The 10276-nt window shown below is 35.1% G+C and overlaps 1 protein-coding gene across 1 annotated transcript; it reads left to right on the forward strand.

Moving 5' to 3' along the window:
* The first annotated feature begins 1341 nt into the window (after positions 1 to 1341).
* Positions 1342 to 5697, forward strand: LOC123210792 (probable polygalacturonase). The gene is made up of 5 exons (XM_044629272.1): positions 1342 to 2177; positions 3429 to 3549; positions 3830 to 4004; positions 4499 to 4569; positions 4986 to 5697. Exons 1-5 carry the CDS (start codon positions 1851 to 1853, stop codon positions 5624 to 5626), a joined length of 1335 nt encoding a protein of 444 aa, XP_044485207.1. The 5' UTR covers positions 1342 to 1850; the 3' UTR covers positions 5627 to 5697.
* The last annotated feature ends 4579 nt before the right edge of the window (positions 5698 to 10276 follow it).

The following is a 10276-nucleotide window of genomic DNA, read 5'->3' on the forward strand; positions in this document are numbered from 1 at the left end:
TTTAATTTTTTTAATAAAAATGTTGCAAATTTTATTTTCTTTAGTTGAAAAAAATGCAAAGACTGACCCTTCCAATACGAAAAGATAAATGACTTCGTCACGCGGTCCCAGCTAAAAGAGTCGAAGAAATTAGGTGGTCCATGTTTGGGCTCCTCATTTAAGCTATACTCGCAGAAGGTGTGTGAGGATTTATGAGGCTCGAGGTCCTTTATTACTTTACCCTTCCATAAAGACAGGCGCTGCCATAGTTACCGTATTTCAATACATATGCACAATATGTTTCTGTTAATGGTAGTTGGATTAGCTTTTCTCTTTGCTAATCGAGAAGAGATCCCTTTTCTCAATTTTTCTCTTTGCGGATGCAATTATTGTGTCGGATTGGATTTATTTGAAAAATGAAGAAGAAAAACATGGAAGACAAGACAAATTTTATGCGTGTTTGATTATGTTTCTGTTAATGGTAGTTGGATTAGCTTTATAGAAATCATTGGTTGAAGGACTTGGCAAGTTGGATATATAGAAAGATAATATGTGGGGATAATAATATCACCGCCTGAGCTCTAACGTGATATTGGTTGAATCGGTATCAGTGAGTTTGTGAGTTCACCAATGTTTGAACCTTGTATTGGTTCGATTGTACTTGGTGATCGATCAATCCAATCTAACAGTGTAAATGAGCTGTTTGCAAGTAGCTCATTGCTTAGTTTATCTCAAACTTGATATTAGTTGATTTGAAAATTTTGTGAGTTTATAATTTGATTTAAATAAAATATCAATATATTTTAAATAGTTTTAAATTTTGTATTTACATCCATAACACCTTTATCTTTTTTTACTTTAAATATATTAAGTAATAGATAAATATATACAAAGTAAAATTTAAGTGTAAATTGAGTTTGAATCATTCATTCATTCATATCCCAAGTATGTTTTAACTGAGATATTATCAGTCTGATGAGCTCGAGCCGAATACTATTTAGCTCAGTTGAATTATGCCCTAAATTTGATGCAGATGAATACCTAAAATTCAATTGTTGGGATCAGACTATTCCTCGCAATTATCAGGACTCATAAGAGTCCATTTGATAAAAACATATGTCAAATCAGGCTTAAAATCTTGTACGGAAAATTTGATCTCATACTCTGACGTGTGATATTCGTTTTCTTTACCATTCAATTTACCAAGTAGAGCATGCCCATAGATTACAATGGACTGGATCATAATACTGTTTATCTAAATATTATTCTAAATCTGTTTAATCTGAACCGATTTAAACTCATCAGAAATTAATGACTATCGGAACTCGTGAACAAATATTAGATAAATAACTGTTTTGAGTAGCACACGCCCTGTGACGCGTCACATTCACTCGTTCACACTTATCAGCACAAGCTCTCCCAGTCCCTCTTCTGTTTACTTATCTTTCTTACAATTCAATTCCGGGACTGGCTCTCTTTGTCCATTGAAGACAACCACTTACAGACAAACCAATTCCCTTCTTCGATCTCCATATCCCAGCTCCATTTACCTCTTTTAGGTTTCCGATGAGCTTGTTCAGCTGCAAACACGTCTCTTTTTCTCTGACACTTTAGCTCATTCTTTTCTTTCCTTACTTCTCCATCAATAAACAAATGCAGATCTCTTTCTATTGGCTGTAATCTCGCCACTTTATTTCTTCTATTTGAACTATTTTCAATTCTCAGATCTGTTTTTGTACCTTTCTCCTTGTACGCGCTCTTTTTCAAGCAAAGCACATTTTGTACCGCTCTCTTTGTCACTGTTGTTATAAATACAGTAATAAGATCTTTGGAAGTGTTAACTGTCCTTCTAAACCAACAAAATTACGAAAATGGCTCGGGTTTTCCTCCTTTTTTCTCTTATTTTACTATCGTATGTTAGTTCCTTCTCTCTGGCCAGCGTGATAACGTGCTCCGGGATAGTACCGTTGAGGTACCGAAACGATACGATATCGATCACCGATTTTGGGGGTGTCGGTGACGGGAAGACGTTGAACACGAAAGCTTTTCGTGAGGCGATATATCGGATTGAGCGTTTGAGAAGAAGAGGTGGCACGCTACTTTATGTACCTTCTGGGGTGTACTTAACTGAAAGTTTCAATCTTACTAGTCACATGACTCTTTATTTGGCTAGAGGTGCTGTTATCAAGGCCACTCAGGTAACTCATTTAACACGAACAAGTATGGATTTAAATTTGAGTCATATATTCAATGAATACTACTATATGCTGCCGACATCTCAATAATGTTGACGTTGATGAACAGTACATTGTAATTATTGTATATGTTATATGCAATCTGAACCGTTTAAATATGTCCAATGATGCTTATAAATGAGTTATTTTCTCACGAAGTGCGAAATCTTTGTTGGTTGGTTATTGGCAAAGATTACACAGGATTGCATATATAATTTATGTTAAACTTGTCTGAGCTGATATCAATTGGTTACAATTTGGAATTGCTTACTTGGTTGCGCGCGCGTGTGTATATATATATATATATTTGTTTTTTGTGTGGTCTGAGTACTCTGATACGTGTGAAATGTCTATTAGTTGAATCATTGTGTTGGCTGAGCCAGATTGATTAAGTAGTGGATCAAGAGATCTGAATCTGAATGAATTTTAATGGGTCCACAGCAAAAATGTTGGGTGGGTAGCACGGTGGCATGTGCACTACGTTGAAAGAATGAACAATCCTGTTGGTTGGACAGCCAGATAGCTGGCGGATGATGGTCCCTGTCTTCAGAGATATTAAATTGGAATATAATATTTCCTGGTCCACTAGATTACCAAGTTTGGGATACAACTCATGGCTTCGATTATGACTACTCTGATTATTATTATTTCATATATGGTTAATAAATAAACACAATAAAAAGGAAAACTGGTGAACATTGTTAATTGTCAAATGGGTGCTTAAGCCGTTTAGCTTACTGAATAGGATCTTTGTTTTTTTCTCATTATCATTGGATCATTTTGGCTCCTAAGTTGGGATCAGGATCTGTCAGTTAAATGTAGGAATTTCTCTCATTCTTTTTCCAACTCAAAAAGATGGATGAACTTAATTATGCTAAACTAAATCATTGGTTTTAATTTTATTGGTTGATCAATGTCGCTTTTACTTCTCTGGCCTTGGACTGCTGCTGTAGTTAAATAACCCTTCGAACTATTGGAAGCAGATAATGACTTGTGTATGATTTTAGTGGGGAGGGAAAAATGCCTTAATTATTTTGATGGCTAGCTGTAGTAAGATGGGATGAAGCTTTTGTCGAATTTAATACAGCAGATACATTATCTTCACACTTTTTCCCATTAATCTTTTAAGATGGATAAATTTCTGTCACTTTGTCACATTGACTTCCATGGTGAGGTGTAGTTTATGTATAACTTTCTTCGTTGCTTGATTTTCAGGATACTGATAATTGGCCCTTAATTGCTCCCTTGCCATCTTATGGAAGAGGGAGGGAGCTCCCTGGAGGAAGGTATATGAGTTTTATTCATGGAGATGGACTTCATGATGTAGTAATCACAGGTAGATTCTGAGAAGACCATTGTTCTATTGTAATATGGCTTGTAACATGTATTAGTAGACTCTTTTCCTCTGTCTACCTCAATAAGCTTATCTAATATGGTATTCAGACAATTAGACTAGAGATGCAAAATGTTGGAGAAGGAAAATAAAAAAGAAATGCAACCATTGAAAACTGTACCTGCAGATAAACTGTTATTGAAGTATCATGCGCAGCTACTGTTATTTATGTATGCCCTTCATTTTAATTCTCTCTTTAAAGTTTGAGAGATTTTCCCCTCAGGTGAAAATGGGACCATTGATGGTCAAGGAGCAATCTGGTGGAACATGTGGAGGCAAAGAACTCTTCCCTTTACAAGACCCAATCTCATAGAATTCATAAATTCTAGGAGCATAATAATTTCCAATGTGATCTTTCAGAATTCTCCTTTTTGGAACATCCATCCTGTTTATTGCAGGTAATCAACAAAAATGATTTTTTATCTCTATGCACTGAACTCATTTCTATAAATTTGATATAAAGTTGTCCAGATGTGTTGGTTTTACTTGTGGAAAGGCACTGATATTTAACTGTTTCTGGTGGCCATTCACATAAATAAAGTATAAGATTATGGTCTTGAATCAACAAGAGGTTTGAGTATGTATACAAGTGGCTATGTTAGTTAGTAGCTCAAACCCCAAGCTAGAAAATAGAATTAAAGTGTGTGGTTGCCATGGCATTCTTGTTATCTATGGATATCATTGTACTGGATTTATTGTTACAAAGACAAGTCAAATCATGAGCTCATTTCATTATCCTTAATGGGTGAGAGACTATAAATTTTTTCTTGCCAATCTGTTTATTCTCCTACCAAGCTCCTTTTTGTGCTGCCTGCCTGCAGCCTGATAAAGCTGAAATAATAATTATAAGGTCAAGTTGAAACCTGGTTTGATGTTTTCTTCCTTCTTGCAGCAATGTCGTTATCCGATATGTTACCATCCTGGCTCCATTAGACTCTCCCAATACTGATGGCATTGATCCAGGTACTTGCTCTTTTTTCAAAGTTGTTATTTGTATCTGTTGGTCTCTGGTTTTATTTCTAAATTTAATGACTTACACCCGAGCAGAACTTTAGAATTACCTAACATTATGTGATATTATATGCAGATTTTATTCCTATATTTTCACATAACGGTAAGAAGTGTATTCTCAATCGATAGAACAAAATCTTTGTAGCAACTTTGTGCAATGGCTAATGATAGGATAAACAGTTGATGGTTATGGTCATTGGTTATTTCTGTTCGTGAAGTTCTTGTAGTTCACCCCTACGGCGTAAGATTGTTTCTCTTCTATGGATAACACCACATATTATACAGGGGTCTTTAGAAAGCATGATAATATTGAGCATGGTCATTTTCAATTTCTACTGAAATCAAAATTTTATAAATGATTTTCACAGATTCAAGCTCTAATGTCTGCATAGAAGACTCTTACATTTCTACTGGAGATGATCTTGTGGCTGTGAAGAGTGGATGGGATGAATATGGGATAGCTTATGGCCGTCCTAGTTCTGGCATCACCATCAGGCGAATTACAGGATCGTCACCATTTGCTGGAATTGCAGTTGGAAGTGAAACCTCGGGCGGAGTAGAAAATGTCTTGGCTGAGAACATTAACCTTTACAATGTGGGAGTTGGTATACATGTGAAGACTAACATGGGTAGGGGAGGATTCATAAGAAATATCACAGTTTCTGATGTGTATATGGAAGGTGCCAGGAAGGGAATAAAAATAGCTGGAGATGTTGGCGATCACCCTGATGAGAACTTCAACCCCAATGCTCTCCCAGTTGTAAAGGGCATCACAATAAAAAATGTCTGGGGTGTGAAGATCCTGGATTCAGGTTTAATACAAGGCTTGAAGAAGTCTCCCTTCACTGGAATTTGTCTCTCTGACATTAACCTTCATGGCGTCCAAGGACCAACATCTCCTCCTTTCAAGTGCTCTGATATTAGTGGAATTGCTTATCAGGTAAAACCATGGCCTTGTTCCGAACTGACCAGCTCCCAACACACTGGTTCATGTTCCACTTACGTTTGATTTGTTACTTATTCATGTAAGATTTCATCACAATTCAAATTATTAATAAAGTTTGATAGAGTTTTGCATCATTTCAATGAATAACATCACTTTGAAACACATAATTAGGGGAGGATCAGAGATTGTTTTGGGTTTGAATGAGCCAAACTTGAGTTAAAGTTATAGTTTGATAGCTAGGTTTGACTTGGCTTCTTTTGTTAATAAAGTCTGTTGAGTTTTGCATCATTCTAATTAATTATATCAGGTTGAACTTAATCCGAAACTCTATCTTGGTTATTTGGTATATATGTATGGTTTGTTTGTTCTTTCAATAATAATGTTTGTTTTGTTAATAACATTGTTTACCCTTTCAGCAAATCTGTTTATCGTGTTAGAAATATTGTTCATCCTGTTGAGTCGACGACAGGTCTCTGGCGATATTCATTTATATACCAGTTTGATCTCAACTTGGGTTTTATAGATTCAATTTGAACTTCAGACAAACTTTATTCGGGCTAGATAAGAAAAGGAGAATCCAACAAGTATAAGCTACAAAACATACATATAAGAAACACGCTAATGCACGTATATATCCTTCTACATCTTCAGCAGATGTAAAATTATTTACATACGACACAAACATACAAGCAAATCAGTAACTCATACGTAGAAATACCCGCACACAATCCTAAACGGGGTGGTGCATCAGTATCTGCATCGCTATAGCATTTAATTTTCTAAAAATGATTCAAGAACTTCCGGATCTTCACAAAGAATCCAGGCTCGTGTTCGTGTCCTTCTTCTCTCTCCTCCTTCTCCTCTCCTTCCATGTGGTGGTGGTGATGGTGGCGGTGGTGGCGGTGGAAGTGACGTAGCCCCTTGAAGTCCTCCGCTACGCCCTCATCATCAAATGGGAACTTGGGCCCAGTCGTATCTCTGTGGTGAAACTTCACCCACCTCGCCGGGATCTCACGAACCTCCTTCTCCTCACCGGATGATGACGATGACATCAACATGTCGTTACCGTACGGTATTTGGCGTTGATGAAACCGTGTTGGTTCCCATGGCTTGCCAAAATGGTGCTGACGGCAGGGGCGACGGTGACGTAGTGTGAGCGATGGACGTCTTGGGAACTGACGGTTTAATGGACGGAAGTTAACCACAGTCAACGGCTGAAATTCCTGGGTCTCGATCTCAGGTTCAGCTTTTAGCGGTTCAATCTCTTCGATTTTGGTAGCTGCTGCAGTTTCGGGTTCAGACTCGGTCTCGGGCTTCTCGCTGGGAAGAACGATCGTCCTGGTAGAGGTACCGATCGTTTTGGCGTTGGATTCAGGCAAATCAGCTGCGAGATCGCTGACGACGACTTCATTTTCCGGCAGATCTAACGGAATACTAGCATGTGAGAGTGCAAGGATAAAGAAGAAAACGGTAACTGTGACGAGAAGATGCTTGGCCATTTTGTAAGGTTAATGAAAACTTGAAGGCAATTTGAATTATTTATGTACGAACGTCAGACGAACAGGATGGGGCACCTTTGTACTGGTGAAATCGTCCAACGTTGACTAGTAAAGGATTGGAAAGCAGGCAGCGCGAAACAATAGTTTCCAAACACGTGTCTGGAACAGACATCTACCGGCTAGTTCGGATCTGTTTCATAGTGTGGGTCTGGGTTTTGGGTTCACATTTGTGAGGTGAGCCGTGTCTTTGAAGTTGGTTCACACCAACACTTTTGGACAATAACACATGCACCCACATATATTTGAAATATGTGTACGATAGGATTTAATATGAGTTGCTTGAATTTGAATTTGACTTTGGATCGTGTTAACGTGATTTATCATTATCAATTTATGTATATAATTTTGAGTAATGTGCAAGATATGTTAAAGTAATATCAGTTATAATCTGAAGAAACTTTTGCATTTTTGCTACAATATATTAAAATATAAATGATAAAAATATGATAAATAAATGAGATATAAGATTTTTAATATAATTTTGTCTAATGATTAAAATGCCTATATTAACATTATTGTTATTGTTTGATATTATTACAATTTAATGACAATGACTATTTCAATAATTAGTATTTGTTTTGTTTTTACCGTTTGTCTTCCTGTGTCTCCCTCTCGCGTATTTATGCGACTTTTTTGAGTGGATTTTGAAAGAATTATAATTTTATATCTTTTTGGTATAATAATGAATATATTTCTGATTCAATTTAAATAAAAAAGGGACTATTGTAAATATAGAAGGCACTTCGATTAAAATAGTAAAGATATATTCTTGTTGTAATTCCAAATTAATTATTCTTCTAGTGGAAGTCATTAACTAAATTTGAAAAAACTTTTTTTCTCTCACAAAACGTGATTAGAAAGTATTTAAGTCGCTTGTCGAGATATTAATAGCTCATTTGTAAATGAGAATCAAATAAAAACCTTGTGAATTATGAACTAATATATAACAAATCAAAATGAGCCTACTTTAGTTAAATATTGGGTTAATTTTTATATCATAAATTAAGTTTAAATTTATATAAATATTTAAATTTTAATTAATTTAAATCAGGGTTAAAATTAAATTATTTTAAATTAATTTTTTTATATTGGGATTTTATTTTTAGGGTTGACGTTGATTGAATGTAACCTATAGGTAACAAATTATTGGGTTATTTTCTCTCAACCTTGAGGAGGTCATTGTCAAAAGGCCCCCATAACTTGTAGGCTTAGCTAACGCGATAATCGGATGAGATTTCTCGATTATAGTTCCTGGGCGGCTACCGCCTGAGGTTTTTTCAAATTACTATGGGCTCGATATTCATTATATTTACATCTTTGCCATAAGAGAACCGTGTGATATATTTTATAATTTGACTTAGGGATGGGGTAAAACTGTAATTGCGTGAAAGAGAGTTGGGACGTCGTCATTAAGAAATTGACCAAAGACTATGGGGAAAATTTGAATGACTTGAATTGTTAATTGTAAGGCTACCACCTAGCTTGCACGTGGGTTGCATGTGATAGGTGGGGGATTATTTTGCATTTCCAAATCAGTCCAGTATTCTTCCAACACGCAATATGTTGTGTTTTAAAATTTGGGTCAACGATAAGTACAACAGATTCCAGGTGTTATCTCACGCAAGATGAAAAAAAAATCAGTGAGATCAACGGTGTAATTTTGTGAATCAAATAATAAAACAATTTGTAGGGTAATATTGTCGCTTGGTTTGTAGTAAGGACTTGTTCAACTTTATTCAATCTTTAATGTATGTTGTAAGAGGTTAGTTATACCTACACGCAATTGAATTTAAATGGATCTTAATATAATAATGAAACTAGATATTTATTTAAATTTTTTATAGATGTTACCGATTCGGTAAGAAACAATTGCTATTTTATAAATGTACAGATCATAAAATAAATAAAACCTTATAAATATACAAAATTGAGTTTCACAAGAAAAAATATTATATCAAATCTTGCTCTTATTGTTATTTATAAATAGAGGTGTCGATGGGCCGGGTCAGACCGGGCCGGGTTGGCTCAGGCTCGGCTCATTGGGCTAACGGGTCGGGCCTAAACCCCAAACAGTGATGGGCTTTCTAGCCGGGCCGGCCATTAATAAATGAAAGCCCAAGGCCCGTCCCATATATAAATGGGCCGGGCCGGGCTGGGCTTTGAATATTTTTTTAAAAATTATTTAAAATTTTTAAACAAATTATTTTTTAAATTATAAAACATAAATAAATATATATTATAATAATATTCAAATAGATTGAATTCATTTGATACTTGTTCTATTTGTAATATTTTGTAATGATAAAATTAAAATAAAAATAAAATTATAAACACAAAGAATTATTATTTATGAATTTAGATATCTTCTGAAAGATAATTAATGAGAGAAAATGAAATTGAAAATATAATAAAATAATTGAGATTAGAGATTTGTAAATGAAAGTGAAAATGAAAAAATATTAAATAGGTTTATATAAAAATAATAAATTAATTAAAAAAAAAAAAAAAAAAAGGCCAAGGCTTCTGCTACAAGGCAGAAGCCTTGTTTGGCTTCTGCCTTGCGGCAAAAGGCATAAATTCTGTCAGTTAAAATTTTTTTAAAAAAAAATCTAAACAGTATCGGGCCGGGTCGGGGCAGCCCACGAGTTTAATATTAAAACCCGATGCCTGGCCCAATAGGCCCATGGGCCTAGCCCGACGCACTACAGTACCGGATCGGGCTTTCTCGTGTCATGCTTTTTTTTCGTGCTTCGTGCCGTGCCTCCATTCAACCCGGCCCAATTGACGTGTCTATTTATAAATGTAAAGTCTTCTAATGACGTATTACGTATTTGATTAAAACAGAGTTTTACTGTATGACAGTTAATTTTTGTGTATTTAATTGAATATGAAAATAATATATTGTTATGTAATTTTAAATTAAAAATAAATTAATATTTAATTATATAATAATATATTATTCATATATATAATTATAGATTTAACACTGAATATATAATATTGTTATTATATAAGGTAAAGTTGATTGGGCATTTTCTTAATCTGGGCTTTTCCTCAGACTTGGGCTTCCTCAGAGTCTTTAGGCTTATTTCTTTGAGCCCTAACATATTTAAAACATTACTGCTTTCATTTGAAAGAACAACAAAAAGGTTAA

The sequence above is a fragment of the Mangifera indica genome, chromosome 3, assembly GCF_011075055.1.
Source record: "Mangifera indica cultivar Alphonso chromosome 3, CATAS_Mindica_2.1, whole genome shotgun sequence".
NCBI lineage: Eukaryota > Viridiplantae > Streptophyta > Magnoliopsida > Sapindales > Anacardiaceae > Mangifera > Mangifera indica.